This window comes from Myxocyprinus asiaticus, chromosome 10, assembly GCF_019703515.2.
Source record: "Myxocyprinus asiaticus isolate MX2 ecotype Aquarium Trade chromosome 10, UBuf_Myxa_2, whole genome shotgun sequence".
NCBI lineage: Eukaryota > Metazoa > Chordata > Actinopteri > Cypriniformes > Catostomidae > Myxocyprinus > Myxocyprinus asiaticus.
Genome location: NC_059353.1, coordinates 43,114,688 through 43,137,911, shown reverse-complemented (window position 1 = coordinate 43,137,911; position 23,224 = coordinate 43,114,688). Strand labels below are relative to the sequence as shown.

The window sequence follows — 23,224 nt, the reverse complement described above, 5'->3', positions numbered from 1 at the left end:
GGCTTGGCAATATATAAAATATTCATAATAGATTCACAATGCAGTAGCAATAATGTTAAGCAACATTGTAAATATCATGAAGATTTAATATCTTTTCATCTAGCCATAAGGTTTCCTAAAGACCGCATCATTAGACTAATTTTGAGATCTTTATGTTTCATGAACCGCTATGGCAGATGTTTTAATAGCGTCTCTGATTAAAACGTATGTACAGAAAATAGCGTTAGAGTTACCAAGTTCAATTATGTTATGTGAATCCATTCAAACTGTCAATTTCAATGAACTGATTAAATGATTCGTCATCAATTTAAAAAAAAAAAAAAAGAAAAAAATGAATGAATGTCTCTGTGTGGCATTTTTTAGGACTGGGTAAAAATATAGATTTTCCGATGCATCGTTTGAACGATTTCGAATAATAAAACCCAAGATTGATATTTTACTCACATGCTCCTTAGGCAAACACATTTTACATTATGCAACTAAAATGTCTGTGATTAGCCACTGACTGGTCATTTTTCAGATTTCACTCACCAGTAATTGAGTAGTATAGTGACGAAGAAGTTTAGCATCGAGATCCTTTCACTGCCTGTTGAGAGTAAAAGTTTGGTTTGACACATCCTGTTTGTCCAAAGATGAGATCCACGCAATCCATTCATCATCTCTTTTAATACCCGTTCTGTTCTTTACAGTCAGTTGTTGATAAAAACAACAAAAAAATAAACATTTAATTCTACTTGCACAAAGCACGGATGTGCAAAGAAACCATGCAACGTGCGTTAATATGCATTCACCGGCTGATGCTAGTATTCTTAAAGAGACAGTACAGCTTCAGCGTGTGATCAATATATCAATGTAAATACTTTGCATTTTAACAATAAACACATAAAACAAATATGCAATATAATATTTGCAATCTCCATTAATTGATTGAATACACTGAATTTGAACATTTTTCAAAAGCTAATGTAATTGGTAAAATTAATATTTTCGAATTGTACTTTGAAGGTTAGAAGGTCCCTTTATAATTAAAAGCATTAGCTGAGAGAAAATGTATACATATGTAAGCAAAATGGACATTGAAACCGTAATATACATGAATCGATTTCAAATCGAAATCAAATCAGGAAAATCTTTATCAATACCCAGCCCTGGCATTTTTTATTACAATATTTTAGTAAATATACATATGGGTATTGCTGTTTATTACTACGTATCATTATATTAGTGCATATAAATAAAAATAATAAAAGATCATTCTTATTTGTTTTCATGAAAATTAGTGTAGAAAACATGCCCACTAATTTTGAGCACACAATGAGCGTATTTGCATGCATGATCTTACACTGATTATGCTTTATAAGTTGACAATGTATGTGGTCATGTAAATTCCTTAAAAATAATTTCCTTTGTTGGGGTAAGGTCGTGAATGGTTTAAGCATAAACTTATCGGCACACCTAGATTTTTACCCCATTACCCCGATTTCACGTTGCATGTTAACACCTTCAATGGCGTTTGTCATCAAAAGCAAAGAATAACCCAATGATTTCGAGTCTCATGTAAACGTGATTTTCTTGTGTTGTCAGATTTTTGGAACAAGCTAATTTTTGGTAGTTATCAGCGTTTTGGTGTGCATGTAAACGCACTCAATGACTTTTGGTTAAAATGATGGTTCCTCATATTGAAAAACAAAATCACCCTTTTAGACATTCATTTCAATACATAAATATATTGATTGATTATATTGAGTGAAAAAGCTGAAACATATTGAGTTCTAATTGATTTATCTATATCACCCAGCCCTACTGAGCACTGAATACATTTGCAAGATTTTAAGTATGCAAACTGTCTGTGGAGAGCCTGACCTGTGTGTAAATGCGCTGAGAGCACAATCAGCATGGGCTAAAAGAGAACCAAGGACATAATTGGCTACGTGATTGCCGTCTGTGAGTATGTATCAGATCTCAATTACACAATTCTGCCAAGAGTCTTATTTAAATATTTACTCGGAGCATCTCAGCACACAGGCTGCAGATTTGCGTTGCACGCCGTTTCCCTTCATTGTCCTTGCACATCTTATTTCAGACATAATGAAGGGATGTTACTGCAGCACTCTGCTATAATGACGACAGTGATAGTATGGTACATCACAGAGGCTAAAATGCATCTGAAATGAGTATCTTCAATTGTCTAAATACGGTAATCGCAGGACTCATATCGTTTAAACGGTGTTTGTGATGTGTAATTTACGGACAGATAGTATTATGCTGCCAGAGTTTTGACGGCATGAAGTCTGGTCCACATTGCAGCTCATTCTTGCCAAGAACGGCCCTCTTAAACAGGAAGTGACCATCTGAATGACATGAAATGCAGCCAACCAGTTTTTGTTTTTAGGGGCGGTTTATCTGAAATATACCAAATTAATAGACCGCCATGAAATACAAATAAATAATGATTTGGCAGTTTTATAATAGCAAAAATAGTGGAAAATGTGTGTAGACAGCTGAGAATGACACTAATGAACCAGCAGATATAAAAACAAAAACAATAGCTTGCTGTTCAACTCTATCTTGTTTTTCGGTCCAGTGCTGAAATTTGATCTTATTGTTTCAATATCCACTGAGCAAGACAAAAAGGCAGAGTGTGAAATCTACAGCCGTGGCCAGATTTAAAAATCAATAAAAGACACAAGCCAAACAACACTTCCAGATTAATAGATAAATTTATCTAAAGCTGGACGGTCGGTTCACATCGCGGCTGTTTCATATTGTTGCATCAGTGCCCTGCTAAACATTTTCATCCATGGGTGATGACATGTTAAACAAGTCAAACACTGTCATTGTAGCCAGGGGTCGTGAAAACAACATCTAAACTGAGAGAGGGGGAAAAAAACAGTACCATGAAAGCTCAATTCTCAAATGAGAGAGAACTTTGATAATGAAGCCCAATATGGCAACTCATTACTCAAGAGGAATTCGATCATAAAGGTCTGTGCCCTCCCCCAAAAATTCCAGCCCTTTTAACAATTCTGAGATGATGAGAGCGCACACTCACAGTGAGGGTCCCTCATAGACGCAATGGTTTTCAGACTAAGATAATGATATTTACAATACACTCTTTAAAACAAAGGTTCCAAAAAGGGGTTTTCACTGTGATGCCATAGAAGAACTATTTTCAAGAACATTTTTCCACAACAAAAAAAACCTTTTGTGCAGTGGGAAGGTCCCATGAATGTTAAAGGTTCTTCATGGAACTATACATGCTGATAAAGAACCTTTATTCTAACCCCTAAACAGAAACGTGTTGACATAATTCGATTTTAAAACATGATTTGGCAGATTTATGAGCCTTTCAAATAGCGAAGACCACGTCAAATGTCCTCACAAGTCTTCTTGACATGTTTGACAAATATGTGAGGTTATCAAGCAAGTGACACAAGTATTGCAAAATTAAACCTGTTTATACAAAGTAGCTAGTGTGGGCGATACACCGAGTATTTATCATACATTCAATATTCATTTGTTAATGATATAAAGTTATTGTGAATATTATCGTTAATAATCAAAACAACTTTTAAATGTGCTTTTTATTTCGAGAGCATTAAAAAAAAAACATTTTAATAGCGACTTTTTGTTTTGATCTGAAAGCTTCAATAGCAAAATGCTGATAGAGACAGGCAGTTCAATTCATTTTTTGTGAATCAGTTCTGTTGAACTGTTTGTTTTAATAAATCAATTCCATTAGCGTTAAAACAAATATTTTAATAGCAACTTTTGATTTTGAACCTCAATAGCAAAATGCTAATAGAGTTGGATCAGTTTCTTTAAAATGTCTGTTTCAATTAATCTGTTTCAATGAACTGAAAAATGCACAGAACCAAAAATCCGCTGGTCCAAAAATCCAACAACACAAGAAAACTGTTTCCTTGAGATTTTAAATTATCAGGTTATAGGGTACAGCAGTGCTAAAATCCCCATGGGGTACAAGGCACTTTTGATTTTTTCTTCCAAAACACTAAACAAAAACTAGCACAATACTTTCCTTAACACTTGTATGTCACTATACACTGCAACATATTCCGGATCCATGAGATCATTGCGTGCAATGTCTAAAGTTTGATTTCAAGGTAATCTAATATTTAAGTTTAAAATATGGCAAATTTATGAAGCTAATGAGAATCCCTGAAATTATCACATTTATTTGAAGACAAAATACTTATTTGTCATTTTCAGTTTTGTTCAAAGTGATTAGATCAAATGATTTTTAATAACTGTCCAATAAGTGAAAGAGTAGTATTTGGGGAAAAATGCCCCCCGTTGCTGGGGCTAAAGGCCCCTATAAAACACATTAGCCGTGTTTCCACTATTAGGCCAAATGAGGGTGTGCTAGTGCGTGCCAGTTGCATTCCCACGGTCACTTTCGGGGCTTCGTCGTGACTCCTCAGAGCTTTCCTGGGACCTTTGGCCCACCGATTACCCTCGGGAAAAACAAGGCCAACAGGAGATTGAAGCGGGTACAATGTCAAAGGTGGAGTTTCGCCGAACTTGTGAGGATATGTATCCAGCGCCCAACGGTACAGGAAAAAAATTAAATAAATTAATAAATGCGGGCACAGTATAAATCCATTTAAACACACAACGGACAAAGCGCTGCCCAAAGAAATTACTTTCCATGGTTCGGTGAACTTTCATAGACGGTGTGCTGGGACATCGTCCCGCTGTTACCACTCGGGAGATAATGGCAGTTACAGTCAGTGAGTTATTGCTAATTTATCTTGCTAGCTAGCTAATGTTTACATTCAATATAAACTCAATTTTCTAGATAACTAGATAACATGATACCTCAGCTTGAGCTTCCCTTTTGCTTGTGAAGTGGGCGCCGTGTGTGACGTTGGCACCAGGGCGGCCTATTAAAGGCTGGTATCATTGAACTCATTCTTAATTATCCCTAATGTGATCACACCCACCAGCAGAGTGCGCTATTCATACGGTAATGTGCTGAGGCGATCAATGCAAATGATAAACAATGCTTAAAAAGCATCAAGTTCGTTCACTTTTCTGCGCGTTTGGAAGATGGCATGCTACACAGGTCAGGAAGCTCCTGCATAGTGACAAAGAGTTCACGTTTTCCTCAGAAGAAGAGCAGGACTCCGACGATGAATGTTTGCATTTTGAAGAGCAACTTGATCCAGCTGAGGATACAATTTCGGATGAGTAAGTCATTTAGTTTTACTTACATATTAGTTGACATGCTATTTTATATAAACATGGACATATTTTACTAGTTGGACTATTTCCAGACTTGCCAGCCAGTATTCAGAGTATTAAAATTTGAAATATGTCCTAATAGGCAAGTTTTAGTTACATTTAAATGTTGTTTCAGCTAAAGCAGGTATTTAAATTGTATGCTGTATGATATAAATATGATATGTAATATGATATAAAAAATAATGTGAATGTTTAGATTATATTTTAACTAGTGTTTATGCTGCCTCATTATCATCAACGAAGCTTGTGCTTGCAAATATCTGTTCGGGTGTAAATGTGTAAAATGTGCTGTAAATATGCCCATATTAGAAAATCAGCATATTAGAATGATTTCTGAAGGATGATGTGACACTGAAGACTGCAGTAATGATGCTGAAAATTCAGCTTTGATCACAGGAATAAATTGCATTTTACAATATATTCAAATAGAAAACAGTTATTTTAAATTGTAAAAATATTTCACAATATCACTGTTTTTGCTGTATTTTGGATCAAATAAATGCAGCCTTGGTGAGCAGAAGAGACTTCTTTTAAAAACATTAAAAAATCTTACCGATCTAAAACTTTTAAACGGTAGTGTAGGTCTAAAGTTTTTAAGTAAAGTCTTTATGTAAAGAAAATGTATAGTCAGATTACTTCTTTTAACTTAAACTACAAACAATACATTCAATCATTAAGTCTCCTCACATTCATTCTCTCTCAGGGGAGGGGTCTTTGTCTCCTCAGGTGTGAATCACATCAATATTCATGATCATCCACGCCTCCTCGCATATGGCCTTTCTATCACTAAAAGTGTCTTACAAAAGTTAAATGACTATATTGTTTTGTATGAATGAGTGATCAGGATGGTTTTCACATCATTTTTGTAGCAAAAACTCTAAGCCACAAGATCCGGTTCTCAAAAGTCTTGTGAACAAATGTTTAGTATGTGTTATATGGCCTTATTTTAGTGACTTAAAATTTTTGTTTTTTTAAAAACCACACATAAATGTTATTTTCTCAAAAATACAAACATGTACATACATGTTGTTCACATATTATTGTAGCCCAGTTTGTGCTGAATACAGTGTTATCAGACTTCAGCCATTAATATGTTTTAAACAAAGGAAAAAAGAACAAATGTCAAGGCATGTCAAAACTTCTCCAGGGCCCAAAACACCCTCAGACCCCAGAGGGTTCATAATAAATATAATTAAAACATGTATGCACTCATATTTCAGTTTAATATTTAAGAGAGGAGAGATACCCAGAGGAAAGACACTGAGCCATATAAAGAAGATGCTGTCTGTCACATTATTAAAACAATCAGGTCAGAGTAAACTGTTCAACGAAAACCTCATTTGATTGGTTACTAGAAGCAGGTAGACCCGCCTTCCCCCTCGCGCTTGCAAAACTATTTTCAGTGAGAAATTTGTGCCAAAAGTGTGAGCGCAACACAGGGAAGATGGAACAGTGTATATCGGATTATTTCTGGAAATTATTATTATTCATTTATACATTTGCATTAGTTCATTTTACACAAACAGACTGATTCTATGCAGTCAATCTGTTTTTCTGTTCATGTCACCCTTTCTTTGCTTGCATATTGCTGATTGCAGGTTTGCAATGTTTTTGGCCATGTTTAGGCCAAAAACACTGCCAAAAGTATAAGTGCGAAAAAAGGAAGTCAGAAGAATACACACCAAATTTACTTTGTGTTAATACGCAATTACAGATTCACAATACATGAATAACACTTATGCAAAACATTAAAGTATTGCTAATATTTGTTTCTTACACTTGCAACTTGATTTGCACCTTTACAAAACGTCCTGTGCGCATGCAATTTATTTTTATGCTTGCAATTTGATTTACGCTTTTACAAATCTTACTATGCTCATGCAAATCATTTAGGCAATATTCTACCTTCATACAATTGTTTTTAATAATTGGGGTGAAAAGATTTGTAATGAAAAATGTTAAAAATGGGATCACAGTGACTGATCTAATCACAATGGAGATTAACTTTTCTTTAGAATACTTGAGATGTTATGACATGCCAAATGTGATTGAAATTAACAGAAAATGGTTAACCCTTTTCTAAAGTGGTTATTTTGAATAAGCATCATCTAATTTGTTACTCAAAAAAAGCATCTCGCCGTTTCAGAAGTATTTGCCTAAATTTACAAATTTCCCCCTATAACTATTGTCCATATATTTACACTATATCACTATAATCCCCCAGGGGGCCAAATTTGGGGGAAAAGTCTCTCACCACCTTCATTTAAAAAAAGAAAAAAAAAAATAAAAAAAAAAGAACCTTCCATTATTACTTCTTTTCACACAAATGGTGTTGTTTAAAAGCACATTTTCCTTAAGGTGTGCCTTTAGCCTTTTTGTACCCTACTCTGCTTTTGATGTAAAAATGTAAAAAGTCATGTGCACACTTGAACACATTGGATTAGCTGGTAAAAATGCCAGTAAAGGTGTTTGCATGCAACAAAAAATAAATAAATAAATAAATAAATAAATATCGGTAGAATGGGCAAAAATGTACCTGTGTCGAATGTTTTTTGCTTAAACCACTTGTGACATTGCCCCAATAAAGAAACCCCATTTAAGGTGTTTGCATGACCACACACATTGACAGCTTATTAAAGCTAGGGTGTGCAATCTTTTCCAGAAACATTTTTTGTTATACTGGTTGAAAGTCTCTTCACATCCTGATAGCAATCAATAATTTAAGTGGTCTAAATGTAAAATATATATATATATATTTTCTGTGGAAGGGACAGGACTAAAAAATGATCGACTAATCATTGCATTCGGTCCGAATGTAAAGATAGGATGTCCTTCCTGTCTGTCAATCTATATTTGCATACCGCCGCGCAACTTCTTCGCGCATACAATCACACATCATCAGCACAGGTTCCTTGATGCTGTGCAGAGCGAGTGAGAGAATGGAAGGCGAACCGCAGCTACCTTATGCTCCTCCTGAACCACCAGTAAAAGGAAACAAGAAAAGAAAGGCCATGTTAGAAACTTTTACAATGAAAAAAAGTCTGGATCAAGAGCGTGCTAAAAGCGGAATTAACTCTGCTCTGTGTGTGTGTGTGTGTGTGTGTGTGTGTGTGTGTTCATGTGTGACAGAGGAGGCGTGGCTTTGGAGACACTTCTGAAGCGAGTGCGGGCTCTATGCTTTCAAAGCTAGCTTGATAACTGCTAGCCTCTCTGGATTACACACCCTAGCTTTAAGCATCATCAGTGTAAATATAAGAAGAGTGTAAAATACTTTCTCCTATCCCAGCTAAACATGCAGAGACAACTATAAGTAAGCCATTTGTAGGTGAAATAAATTTCTCATAAACACTGTCTCTGTGACACTATACACATTGTACAGTTGGTTCAGGGCTTATTCGGAACGCTGTTTTGAAATGTTTCTTTTTGCAATTTCGCTCAGTGGCACGTAAATTACACACTTCAGCTTTAATGATTTGTTTGTCATAAATCGAAAATTTTGAGGGAAGTCCCTGCAAGGAATTGTATGTGTTTTAAAAGGTTGTAGTAAAAATATATGTGGGTAAATACTGCTGTTTACTGCTATGTATTGTAATATTAGTGCATTTGCAACAATGCGTAAAACATGCCATGATTGTTTTCAAATATATTCTATAAAAAAAATGAAAATAACACTTAACAATAAGGTTATATTCGTTAGGGGGCCTGGGTAGCTCAGTGGTAAAATACGCTGGCTACCACCCCCGGAGTTCGCTAGTTCGCTAGTTCGAATCCCAGGGCGTGCTGAGTGACTCCAGCCAGGTCTCCTAAGCAACCAATTGACCAAATTAGAGTCACATGGGGTAACCTCCTCGTGGTCGCTATAATGTGGTTTGTTCTCGGTGGGGCGCATTGAGCGTGGTTGCCGCGGTGGATGGCGTGAAGCCTCCACACACGCTCAACAAGCCACGTGATAAGATGCGCGGGTTGACTGTCTCAGACGCGGAGGCAACTGGGATTCGTCCTCCGCCACCCGGACTGAGGCGAATCACTATGCGACCACGAGGACTTAGAGGGAATTGGGCATTCCAAATTGGGAGAAAAAGGGGAAACCTCCCCCCAAAAAAAAGGTTACATTTGTTAAAATGAGTTAATGCATTAGGTATCATGATAAACAAACAATTATCAATATAATGTTTACAGCATGTATTAATCTTTGTTAATGTTAAATAATAAAAATACAACTGTTCATTGTTAGTTCATAGTCCATTAAATGAACTAACCATAGTCCATGTTAACAAACATTAAAAAATGTATTAGTATAAGTTGAATTTAACTAAGATGAATTAATGCTGTAAAAGTACTGTTCATTGTTAGTTCATGTTAACTAATGTAGTTAACTAATGATAAGAAATGGAACCTTAATTCAGTTAAAAAAATATTGTTTTAAATATACTTTCCAACAATGGCTGGAAGCAATGGTTTCTCTGATTTCAATTTCAGAGCAAACAGATGTATACTGCGTTCCGTCAAAAGACAAAAAAATAAAAAATAAAGATATCATTATTTTAGCTATATTCCCCAGCTCATACTCACTCACACTCTGGAGATAAACACAGTTTAACACACATAACACATCAAGCAGGCTCGTGTCAAAGCCTCTTCTTCAAACACACACACACACACACACAATGGTTATTAAGAGCCTTAGGGGAATTATTTACAACTCATGCACATGTTATTTTTTCTCAAAAGTGACAATTCAAACCGTTAACAGAGGTAGATGTTTCACAGTGGTTGTTGATTATATAAACAAACATGCTTTTTTACACGAATAGCTTCGCAAGGGACTATAACGCGAGATCCTTTTTTTAATCACAAATGCTTCCTCTTTCTGTCTCTTCAGCATGTGCGCACGGCTTCTTCTAGTACCTATCATTCATCTTTAGAGGCGATTTGAGGTTTACTGTTTATTTTTATGAAGACATGCAAATCGGAGTCGGAGAGCAATCAGGCCTGCCACTTCACGGCATGAATTTTAATAGATTGCTCAAAAATTCAGAGCACTCTCCACATCGCTGTTAAAATCTGCTTCTTGGGAGGAATTTGGTTGTAGATTATAGTGACAGGCAAAGTGGCTGGACAGCTATTTCAGAGAAAATGCAGAGGGGTCAGGTGGCACCTGAGAACCAAAGCACTTTCAATGCCTCTCTGGATAAGTGAATCACTATAACCATTTTTCCCTTTAGTCACGCTGGAACAGATCATTTCAAACATGTTAGCATAACTGCACCTGCCTAAACAGTTATTATTACAGCAGCGTGAAAGCGGTGACAAAAGCCAGGAGATTACCTACCATTACTGTATCAATCTCAGAAGAAGGCGAGCTAACAAAAACATCAGAGTACTTTCTGATTACAGCATAGTTCACCCAAAAAAAATGTATTCTCTCATTATTAAGTTACCCTCACATTGTTCCAAACCTGTGACGATTTGCTTTCATCTGTGGAACACGAAAGGAGAAATTTTGAATATGTACTAGTCAAATCCATTTATTGTCACTCAACCATACACACAAGTGCAAAGGTGGGTGAAAGTCGCACTTTAGTCGCACTTTTCCATGCAATTACAATGCTTAGGGAATGGAGATTTTAAGCTTCCATAATGATGCAAAAAAAACACCATAAATGTATCATAAAAGTGGCCAGTTATCACATTTGGTAACAAGCTGCTGAGGCCAGTAAATCCAATAAGGATTGCATTTCATTTTTAACTAAAAGAATCATTAAGAGGAATCAGAACAGGCATTGTTATATTCCTTATGATTCCCTTCACTATTAATGATATGGATCATTTGGAAGCAAGGGATAGTTCACCCAAAAATGAAAATTCTCTCATCATTTACTCCTCATGCCATCCCAGATGTGTATGACTTTCATTCTTTTGCTGAACACGAACGAAGATTGTCAGAAGAATTTATCAGCTCTGTAGGTCCTTTCAATGCAAGTGAATAGTGACCAGACCTTTTAAGCTCCAAAAATCACATGAAGGCAGCATAAAAGTAATCCATTCAACTCTAGTGGTTTAATCTATGTCTTCTGAAGAGATGCAATCACTTTGGGTGAGAAAAAGTTCAATTTCTATGTCCTTTTTACTATAAATCTCCAATTTCACTTTCACTTGAAAGTGGAGATTTAAAGTAAAAAAGAACTTAAATATTGATCTGTTTCGCACCCACACTTATTACATCGCTTATGAAGACGTATATGTAACCACTGGAGTTGTATAAATTACTTTTATGCTGCCTTTATGCGATTTTTGGAGCTTGAATGGTCTGGTCACCATTCATTTGCATTATATGGACCAACAGAGCTGATATATTCTTTGAAAAATCTTTGTTTGTGTTCTGCAGAAGAAAGTAAGTCATACACATCTGGGATGGGATGAGGGTGAGTAAATGATGAAAGAATTTTCATTTTTAGGTGAACCATCCGTTTAAGTGAACTATTCCTTTAATTGAAATTTTGGACCCTGCTCAGAGCCAAATAAATACCAGAATGAAGGCTGAAGGATTTGTTGCTGTGATACATTTCCACAGATACAATGTGATGTGGTGCATTACCAACAAATCAAGATAATATGTCAGCCTCTAGGTAAACGGTGCTCAAGGGATGGGCTGTCTCAGAAAAGAACCAGTGAGGGAGCTAATGATGAACGTTAAGAGATAAACGTCTCAGTGTGCTGGACTGTGTGGCAGCTCAGATCCGACCATGAAAAGCCATGAAATCCCTGCATTGTAAATTACTATTATCAGCATCTCTGGCTCCAAACTGCTGAATTGATCTCACGGCTGGTAGAGCAACCGCTGTGCTGCATCGTCTCATATTCATGGCATATTCCAGTGTTTCACAACCAGTTTTCTTAGGCACTATGGACCCATTAGTTAGGCTCAAACACACCTTCACTGACATTAAACCAGAAATGTGTGTGTGTTTTTTTCTGTATATCATTCGGCATTATAATTGAAGAGATCACCCAAAAATGAAGATTCTGTCATTATTTAAAAGTAGAATGTTTTATTAGTTTGCAACAACATGAGAGTGAATAAATGATTTTTGAGTAAACTATCCCTTTAATTAAAATTGTAAGTAGCACTTAAACATCTCATTCCTCTTAACATTTGCCTCTGGGGTGTGCTGAAGCCGGGTGGTCTTGTAAAAGGCAAATTTGTGTGTGTAGGTGTGTAATATCAGTAGTGCATGACCTGTCAACTGAGCTCAAATCAGTTGCAGGATGTCTTTCAGACATGACAGTGGATCAAATGAGCATGCTGTAATTCACTGCCTGCTTCTGGACATTGGACTTGCACTCAGTTTTATCTGATGTTGGGTAACTAAGATACTAACACTATCCTTGACTGTGAAGATCAGAAAAAACCACAGCCAAATGCATTTGCTGCACAGTGGGTATAAGATTATTTGGAGGCTTTAGATTCCATTCAAACCCTGCATTCATCACCTCACTGAATGACAAACACCATAATCATCTAAACATGATCTCAACAAATGCAATCTAATGCTATTAACAACCTCACATCCCAGCCAATGGGTTAAACTCATGCAACCTGTCAAGAATGTTTCCAGGTTGCATTTCACCTCAAAATCAAAAGAAAAAGAGATGAAATTTTCCATAGAAAAAATAAAGCCTACTTTAGGACCATTACGATTTTTTGCAGTAACATTAGTTTAATGAAAATTAAGCATATTTCCCATTAATTTCTCATTACCATAATGTGTCCTAACACATTTTTGTTTTCATTATTCATTACCATAATGTGTCCTAACACTTTTTTTTTTTGTATTTTTATTTTAAATTAGAGGTCGACCGATAGTGGATTTTGCCGATACCGATAACTTTGGGTGATGGAAAAGTCTGAAAACCAATTAATCAGACGACAGGTTTTAAAATCAATTCATAGAATGTTACAACATTTTCTTAGTCGCACAGACATAGAGGCCAGAGTCCAAAATAAATAAAATTCCAGATGTAGTTCATTTTCCAACTAAAATCCCAATAATAATCAGAAGAAAAAGAAGACTGAGTGCATGACGTGGGGATTTTAACACTAAACAAGCCTAAAATACACCAGGGAATCTTATTTTGAAATGATGTAGACTTGACTCCGTTACAATGCACTATATATAATATTTACCAAATTAAGCTTTTTATAGCCTATATATTATTCTTATTCACAATATGAAGTTGAAGACACAATGTATGTGCTGACGAGGGACGTTTCTAAATAGTCACATTTTTCTTTGCATGCCCTCGCTTCAAGTTAAGAAAAACGGAACACAGAGGAATAAAAAAAACTAGATAACAGATCAACAACTATCCAAAAAGCAACTATCAGCACCGATTAATCGGTAAAACCGATATATCGGTCTACCTCTATTCTCAGTGGTGATTGTCATTACAGTAATACAGTAATAATTTACTGCAATTACAGTATTTACACAGTGTGTAACATTTACACAACTGTAATGAGCTTAATTTTCATGAAAATAATGTCATTATTGAAAAAATCCTTACAAAAATAACCTTTAAAAAAATCAGTTTTGTTTTCTAGAAAGCAAATGTAAACAAGAAATGTTCTCAAGTTTCATGAGATCCACCTCGGTATGTCACAAAACATGTAAATAAGACAGAAAATCCATTTCAACAAGCATAAATCTACCAATGTTAAAGAAAGCCAAAGCAGAAACACTCCCAAGATGGTTAAAAATATCACCAACAAGAGCAGAATCCTTAACAACAACAAAAAAAAAAAAACTAAACCAATTCACCTTTAAAAATACCCAGGAACAATCAGAAAACATCAGTTCTTTTAAGCAGAAAACACACAAGAGCTACAGGGGGGGATTTTAAAAGCTCCCTCGTCTTGTTCTGGAATCTCTAGGTCAGCTCATTAAAACAGATGGGGGGTTCGGCGGTAAGTTCAGCATGAGGTGGTGAAATCAAAGCCATATGCTTAGGAGCAGCATCTGCCATATTATTAAAAGTACAACACTGCCTAAACCACAGCAACATCAATAACAGTAATGTTTCAAGGAAAGAAAAGCATAATCCGTCTTCACTCTTTGAAGCAAAGAAGCAAAATGCTACAGAAGCTCATAGTTTAAGGGTAGCTGACATTTTAAACAGCATTTTGTATTTTTATCATTATTATGCATGCAGCTTTAATGACCTCATATTAATTAAGAGGCTACTTGGAAGATTTGTACTTTTGAAATTGTATTTGTCACACTGCAGGGTCGTTTAAAATGAACTAGAAAAGGCAATAAAAAAAAATGATGAAAACCCTAATAGGTCCTGTAACTGGTCACCATTCCTAAGATATACAATTTCCCTTATATTTCAGATAAATTGTACATTTTAAAAGGTTAACGGACATCCTAACTGTCAATACCCTTCAAATGAAACTCCAACAGCTGCTGTTAAAGTCAATCTTTTCTAAAGCAATCCATTTTAAAACAAGCATATGAAGGAATAAAATGCTTTAAATAACATACCTGCAGTTGGGCGGTGGATCCAGAGTGATTTCTGCAAGCTCTTTCTGGATTCTGAGAGAGTGAAACGAGTGAGAGAGAGAAATGAAAAGAAAAAGAGAGAGAGAGATAGCTGTAAGAATTGCAAGCAGCCAGGGAATTACACTGCCCTCTACCTCTGCTGTGTTTACTGCACGGCTGGCTCTCTCTTCAGCACAGCTAACATGGCTGCTTCCTCTTTGTTCTCAGAGGCATCACCCGAATCCCATAGCAGAAAAACTTTGCCGTGCTTGTTTCTGCCTTTCCCTCCATCGCACACCTCTGATCTTTACCTCAGCTCAAAGCCTGCTCCCCTCCGCTCCCAACCCGCCCCTCGTCGGTAGGTTAAAGTCACTTTAAGCACAAAAGATTTTCTTTTAAAGCTTATATGCAAATGAGGTGGAGGGAGGGGAGGGGTGTGTGCTCAGGCATATTTGACAAGAGCTTTAAAGCAGAGCTAACGCACTATCAACAGCGTGTAAGGAAGCCAGGAGCGGGATTTATGAAAATTTCGTAGATTTAGTGTTTTGGTTTTATTTCACCCACATTTAAAAAAGTCTGCACAGTTTTAATCACCACTGATGGTGCGGAGCGACTGTTTCTGTATATTTCTAAGAAGCAAATCAATCACACTGCTTCTATATTTGATTTGAGGGTATAATCGCATTGTTTCCAAAAGAAAGCTAACCTGATTAAAACAGGAACCATGACAGAGACAAATCTGATAAGTGAGATCTCATTTTAATTCACTTCTTTTGTTCCTCATATTTACTTGTGGAAGCTCTGTGGTACCTCCAAGCTTGTTTCCCCAGTAATCTCTGCAGAACTTTTGCTAAATGGATAGCACATCATACAGTTTCTTTGTCCACATGGTTATGTAATTGACCACAAATGTCAACACTGTTACTAATTGGCACATTAATAAAATAAACACTAATGCACAAAATCACTTAAGCTTTAAAAAAGAAACCAGTTTCGAAAAGTGTTAGATGTTAGGGACTGAAACCCTCAGTTACCATTCACTTTGATAATGTGAAAAAAAGATGCAATAAAAGTGAATGGTGACTTAGGCTAATACTCAACCTAAAATCTCCTGTTATGTTCCACGGACGTCAGTTATGCAGGTTTACAACAACATGAGGGTGAGTAAATGGTGACAGAATTTTCATTTTGGAATGAACTATCCCTATAACAAAGAATATCGTTTTAACGATGAAAACGGTTAGAAAACATTACATTATTTAGCCCAACAGTTTAACACCAAATTAGTTTTACTTCAGCCAAAAATGGACAATTTCATCAACATTTACTGGCGTTGTTTGAAAGCTGTATGACTTTCTTTCTTCCGTGCAACATAAAGGGAGATGATTAGCCTCAGTCACCATTCGCTTTCATTGCATCCCCCTTCCCCCGTACAATGAAAGCGAATGGTGACTGAGGTTAACATTCTTACTAACATAACTTGCTATGTTCCACGGAAGAAAGTCATGCAGTAACATGAGGGCGAGTAAATAAAAATTCCGTCATCATTTCCAGTACATGCGCTGTTTCAAAGCTGCATGACTTTCTTCTGTGCAACATAAAGGGAGATGATTAGCCTCAGTCACCATTCACTTTCATTGCATCTTTTTTTCCCCCAATGAAAGCGAATGGTGACTGAGGTTAACATCCTTCCTAACATCATCTGTTATGTTCCACGGAAGAAAGTCATGCAACAACATGAGGGTGAGTAAATTATGACAAAATTTTCATTTTTGGGTGAACTATCCCTTTAACAATGAATTACATAAAACAATTAAAACGGTTAGAAAACATTATATTATTTAGCCCGATGTGTTAATGCCCAAATTGGATTTACTTAAGCCAAAAATGAAAACTCCATCATCATTTACTCATGCTGTTTCAAAGCTGTACGGCTTTCTTTCTTCTGTTGAACATAAAGGGAGATGATTAGTCTCAGTTACTATTCACTTTCATTGCATCTTTTTTTCTCTCCATACAATGAAAGTGAATGGTGACTGAGGTTAACATTCTGCCTAAAATCTCATTTTGTGTTCCACGGAGGGGAAAAAAAAGCCATACGGGGTTAAAAATCACATAAAAACAAGTCAAATGAGTGACAAGGTTTTCGTTATTTATTTTTTTTGCCGTCTTTAAGACAGACAGTATACAAGAGGCCTATATACTGCATCAGCTTTACCTCTTTGCACTGGAGGATAATTTGGCTGTTGTTTTGCTGGACAGTTTGGTGGATTTCTTCTGCTGTTGTAGAGGCGTGGGTTGTTTTCTCTCCTCTTGCTCCTCTGGTTCTGGCACAGGTGGATCTTTCTGATCTGCATCAGAACTACCACTGCTGGTGCTGGGACTTTCATCATCTGACCGTTGCCTTTCACTGGACATTTTCCACCTTTGAGAGGGACAACAAGAAGTTCAAAACCAGAGCTGTGCCAGGGCTGACTATGTATTGAGATCACAAGAGCTGCATGCATAGATCAAGCCCTCTTGCTTAAACCCCAATCACAAATTTGGTAAGACCCTTAAGTTCCTAAAGACAAACAGATCTGAATCAGTTTTGATGGGCATGCCAAGAGGGGTAAGCAAACAAGTCAATGGCATATCACTCAATGCATCTTCAAAGGGAAACTTCATTCAGACTGTTTGCACAAACAAACAGACCAACACTTAAAATGAATCCACGGTAGTTGGACAGCACATTGATGGATGACCAGGATGCGATCCGATCCAATTACATTAAAAACTGTTGTCATTCTGGAAGACAAATTTCCACGTTTTTAGGATAAAGCCTAATTCGACAGCACACACACATGCACAACTTAATCCACTACCGCGTTGAGCACCTAGTATTTGTAAATAGTGCACGCGGCAACATTGTTGCAATCACTATGACGTTGCACATGGATCTGCGATACATTGTAGCAGTTTTGCGCGTCCATCGCTCGTCTGCGAGTTGTTGTTTTTTTTTTTTTTTTTTTTTTGTCCGTCTGCTCTATAGGTGCAAGTGACTGGTTGCAGACGAGCTATTGAGAGTAAAACTGACCCCCCAAAAACGTACGGCTATTCCACCAGAATCTATCGGAGAGAAGAATTAGATTTCAAGCGCCGCGAAGGAAAGCTATAATCGCACCTTTTCGCAGCGAGGGGGGCTCGACCCCCCCTTCACTTTAGGAGAAGAGGGCGATATCACGAGCGGTTTGCGAAGAAAAGATCGAGTCGTTTAGCGCACACCGGGGCGAAAAGATTCGGATTGGACCTTTTCGAATCCTTTGTAAGAGCGAAGAGGGTTTGTTATGGTAGGAGGCACTCCAGTATCAGCATGGTGTACCAACTGATGCGTGAAGTCAGTTTCGAGCTCCCCTCTCTCTCTCTCTCGCTCTCTCGCTCTCTCTCTCTTCAGCGACAGACGTGAAAAACACTAAGAAAGGACGACGTTAGGCCACCTTATCTGGACTCTTCGAGACCCTTAGAGATTCTTCTTTACCTTAGACGCGGTCCTGTCCTGATCTGGGCTGGTTAGGAGTGTTAAAAATCCAGTTGAAATGGAGCCGGGAAGACGACGGGCTCCGGCCGAGCTGTGAACATTGGAGAGTAGGAAGGAGAGGAGGCGCTGCAGTATTACTCGGAACCTACAGGTGGCGCTGTACTGCGAATGGACATCAGAGGAACAAGCAGCGATGTCCTCTATCTTCTCCTGTCTGTCCGCCGCTTTGAATAGTCCCAGACAGACAGCATTTTAACCAAGGTGAAATTGTATCACTTTATAGTTTTTTCCACCTACGTTGGATTTAGTCCGAACAGGCTTTGACAATATTATCAGTTCATGGGAGGTCTATGTTTTCAAAGAAGACATCAGCGAAGGACAATCGTGTTTCTTCTTGAGAATGAGCGGTTTAATAGATGTTGTGGCGTAAATGTAATCAGCTGCTCACGGAAACTTTGAGTGTGGGTGAGAAGTTTGGCTGGAATTCCAGTGCAGGTGTGAGTCACTGTACAGCAGCTCTTGTTTACACACTGACACTGTACTGCTTCATAATACAGTACATATGCTGTACTGCTAGACTTCAAATCAGCAGTAAATAATTTTCCATAGTATATTCTGTATGACATATCTAAAATCAATAGTACACATTGCTCTATAATCTATAAATTAATAACATCGGCTGCATGAATTCTTTATAGTCTGAACAGCTCTATAGAAGCCTATATGCTGTTTGACTTCTATAGTCTAGTGGGCTGATGTATTGGGCTATAGTATATATACTGTATAGTCCATAGTATGAACTGCTGGATATTATGTTCAGCTTGACTTCTATATGATCTATAGTGCATAATGCTCTATAGTATATACTGTATGACTTCCTCCATAGGATATACAGTACTACATGACTAATATGCAGTGAATAGAATTCCTTCTCTGTTCTATATGCTGTATAACCTTTCTCTATAGTGTACGGTACATACTGGAGAAGGGCCTTTGTAACTAATTCAGTTAGCATTGACTAAATACCATTTTTTTTTTTTTTTTTTTTTTTTTTTTTTGCAGCAACAGGGTGTTTTACTCCAACTGTTTTTGTATGCAGATACTAAGAGAGCAGCTGTGTGCAATCTGTTCTGGGTTTTCTGACCAAACAGGTTAATCTGTCAACGACTGGCCACTTGTTCCATACATACAGTGCTGTAAATGCCAGCATGAGCTAGACGGTGAACCTCAGGATTTACTCAAGCATAAAATATTGGTCAGTGAGGCTTTTGACGGAGAGCCTGCTTGAATAGGGTCTTGTGTTAACTGATAAACACTTGTCTGATGTCAGAGGGTGGAACGCCACACCATGCTCTATGTATGATATCCTGAAAATGTTGAGAATGGATTACTATCTTACAGTTTACTGAATCTTGTGCATTGTATATACTGTATACTGCCTACTTTTTATAGTATGTAGAACAGAATGTATCATGCAACGCTAAATGGAATGATTTGATGTGCCTGAAATTATTCACTCTCAGACAGGCACTGTATTCTATGCCCTTCAAAACAAGATTGATTGAACTAAACCAGAATTTTTCTGTAATTCACCAGCAGCGAAGAAATTGATAATGAGCAATTACTGTATTGTCTTCTTATTGTTCTGTCTGTACAAACTGTGCCTGGCTGTGTGTGTGTGTGTGTGTGTGTTTGTTTGCATTGTGCATGCAATTTGCATGGATGGATGCCAGAAACTTGCAGCAGAGATAAGGCCTCATTGATTAATGGGATTCCAGTGAATGCTGCCCTGTAAGCAGTGGATAAACTCTGGGGTCTCTCTATTTTCAGCTGAAAAACCACATATTAACTCTCATATTAATTATCTGTAGGGAACTACTGTCTTGGTGTTTTTTTTTTTGTTTGTTTGTTTTTTTCATTTACTGGTGAATGAAACACAGAACTGGATAAGAAAGCAATAAGGGATAGGAATTTTGATAAATTTGCCTACTCCAGTACTCAGGAATAGTGGTGGGGTGTAAGGCTGTCAAATAAAAATACCAAATTAGAATATGTATCGAATTTAAGATACTTTGCACTCGAACTTTGCATGTGTGCCGACAAGCACTGACGACAGGGGCAGGTTTACGATTTCTGAGGCCCCAAGCAACCAACCAACCCGGGGCCCAATTTTGAAAATTTTTGCTTAAAAAATTACATAAAATGTATTTTAAATCATAATTTTAAATTCATCCATCAGCTGTTTATCAAGCGCTGAAACTTTGTATGGTGCAGAACAGTCTGGAATAATGTTAAACATTGTAAACAGTCACCTCTTTGCAACCATAACTTGTTCAGAAATATTTGTGACACACTAAAAACAATCTAGATGCGTGCAACGTCTGAAACAGAACGCGGGTGTCTTGACATGCATTTTTAAGACCTGAAGTCCTTTTTTAACTTGATACAGTGTCTAAAAATGTACTGGTCCGTGTGAGACACTGAAGAAACAGCGAGACATAGTGCAGCAGTCAAGGACGTACGTCCAGTGCGTGTTTACATAGGAAAACAATGGAAAAACAGAGCAGACTTATGTGTAAGGGGGTTCAGTGGAAAGGATGAGGCGAGAACCGGCTTGACAACTTAAATAATAATAATTTAATAAACAACTTAAACAAAAACACACAACCATAAACACACAGTACAGATGCCTGTAATTCTCTCTCTCTCTCTCTCGAACTGTCATCCCCGGCCGCCTTTATCCCTCGCGTGCCCCATCAGGCTGATTGGGGACCGGGCGTGCGTCATTCCAGCCCGGCCCCGCCCTCCTCGGCTCTACACTCCTCCCGGCGTTGCCTCAGGCCGGGGAGCCCCCGGCATGACGTACATCCCCCCCCTTCCTCTCCGGGGGGGCGTGCCTTGCGCCCCGACTGCCGGCGGGTCATCCCCACCTTCCTCGACCTGGGAGGAGACAGGAGGGGAAGAACAACAACAACAACACAAAATAGGCGAGGGAAAGGCCAACACGGAGCGACAGAGAGAGAGAGAGGTGAGAGAGAAAAAGAAACTCACCGGTTCTCTGATGCGCCGTCGCGTGGTCCTCGATCACTCCTCCACCCTCTCAGGCGGACGGCAGCCGCTCCTCCCCGGGCGGACCGGAGTCAGACCTCCGACCCCCAGCGGACAGAACGCCCCTCCGCGTTCCCGGCGTCCCGTGGGGACACTCCTCCGCCCCTGGCAGCGGTCCTACCACTCCAGGTGGTCGGGGAGTCGCTTCCCTCCTCCCCCCACGGACGACGGTCTTCTCTCGACCCCTCCGCATTCCCGGGGGACGGCAGGGCACTCCTCCGCCCCCCGGCAGCGGCTCCCTCGCTCCAGGCGGTCGGGCAGTCCCGTCCCCACTCGCCTCGCGGACGGCGGCCGTTCCCTGCGTCTGGGTGGTCGGGCTACTCCGTCCCCCGTCGGATGGCAGCGGCGCTCCCCTGGGTGGATGGCAGTGTCGAGGACTCTGCGACGGGAATCCCTCTTCCTTCCTGGGTTTCGGCACCAGTGTAAGGGGGTTCAGTGGAAAGGAGGAGGCGAGAACCGGCTTGACAACTTAAATAATAATAATTTAATAAACAACTTAAACAAAAACACACAACCATGAACACACAGTACAGCTGCCTGTAATTCTTTCTCTCTCGAACTGTCGTCCCCGGCCGCCTTTATCCCTCGCGCGCCCCATCAGGCTGATTGGGGACCGGGCATACGTCATTCCAGCCCGGCCCCGCCCTCCTCGGCTCTACAGTATGCAAAAACACATTCATGTGAACGGCCCTTAACTTTTCTGTTTGCATGTATCTGTGAGTGAAGTTCGGAAGGCCTGTATATTTTTTCGTAAATTACAAATCAAACTCCTGCTTGAAAAACTGACCCGAACCCAGCAGACCTCTAACGTGAACCGCTCTTAGAGCACTGACAACAGCATATTCACACTTGTACCCAGAACAACATGTCACCCTTCAAACATTTTTGCAGAGCCCCCGACTTCCGGGGCCCCAAGCAATTGTGTGGTTTGCGTGGTGGTTAAAACCGCTACTGACTGATGATGCAACCACAGCTTCTAAAAAATGAAGCTTGAGTCCATGGTAATACCATGGCACTGGTATAGGCTAATGTGCAATTCTTTTTTAATTAAGATTCGAGAATATGAATTGGCTAAATCTTTTGACTTTATCATTTTATGCACATTTGTTAAAGCTGAATTGTGTAACTTTTTTGGTATTAAAACACATTCTCCTATCTCAGCTTAATATGCAGAGACAACAATAAATAAGGCAAATTTTTATGTGTGAAAGCTCTAAACACTGTGTCTTTGTGGTGCTATGAAAAAAGTTTGTTTTGAGCGACCCGTCTTGTGAGACTTAACCACACTAGCTTAGTTTCCATTGAAATGTTTAAATTTTTTTACACGTATTTATTAGACTTAAATTAGACTAAATAAATACGAATCGTTGCATGTTTTCATCCACTATGTCATGCACATTAAATTGAAGGAGCCGCCTTGTCGTGATGGAGCAGCTGAATGACCTTGCTTAGGGGAGAGTTTTATTTGCAGGATTGGAGCAACTGTTCCTCGTTTTATTAAATGCTGCCAGGAGACGCTGCAGAAAAATTGTAATATCTGATTTAATGAGGGCTGAGGCCATATTCAGAAAGCTGTTTTGAAACCAATGTTTATTTTTGCAATTCCGTTTGGCAGCGCTAGTGGTGCAGAAATTACACACTTCAGCTTTAACAGTCAGATATATTCTTTGCAATAGACAATCATTATAACACGGTGCTGTTTGGTTTATATTGATTTGTTGCACCCTCATGTGGAAGTAGGAGACAATGTTTATTTAAAAATCTGATGTCTTAGCTCTTTCCCCTACTT

At 38.4% G+C, this 23,224-nt stretch overlaps 1 protein-coding gene across 1 annotated transcript in view; it reads right to left on the bottom strand.

Moving 5' to 3' along the window:
• Positions 1-18,467, bottom strand: part of ube2e3 (ubiquitin-conjugating enzyme E2E 3 (UBC4/5 homolog, yeast)) — a 49,764-nt gene extending 31,297 nt beyond the window's left edge. The window contains exons 1-3 of the mRNA XM_051709160.1: positions 18,328-18,467; positions 17,029-17,235; positions 14,814-14,864 (exon numbers count right to left, since the gene is read on the bottom strand). Coding sequence (XP_051565120.1) covers positions 14,814-14,864; positions 17,029-17,228 — 251 coding nt within the window. The 5' untranslated portion in view covers positions 17,229-17,235; positions 18,328-18,467. The remainder of the gene's footprint in view (positions 1-14,813; positions 14,865-17,028; positions 17,236-18,327) is intronic.
• Between the last annotated feature and the right edge of the window lie 4,757 nt (positions 18,468-23,224).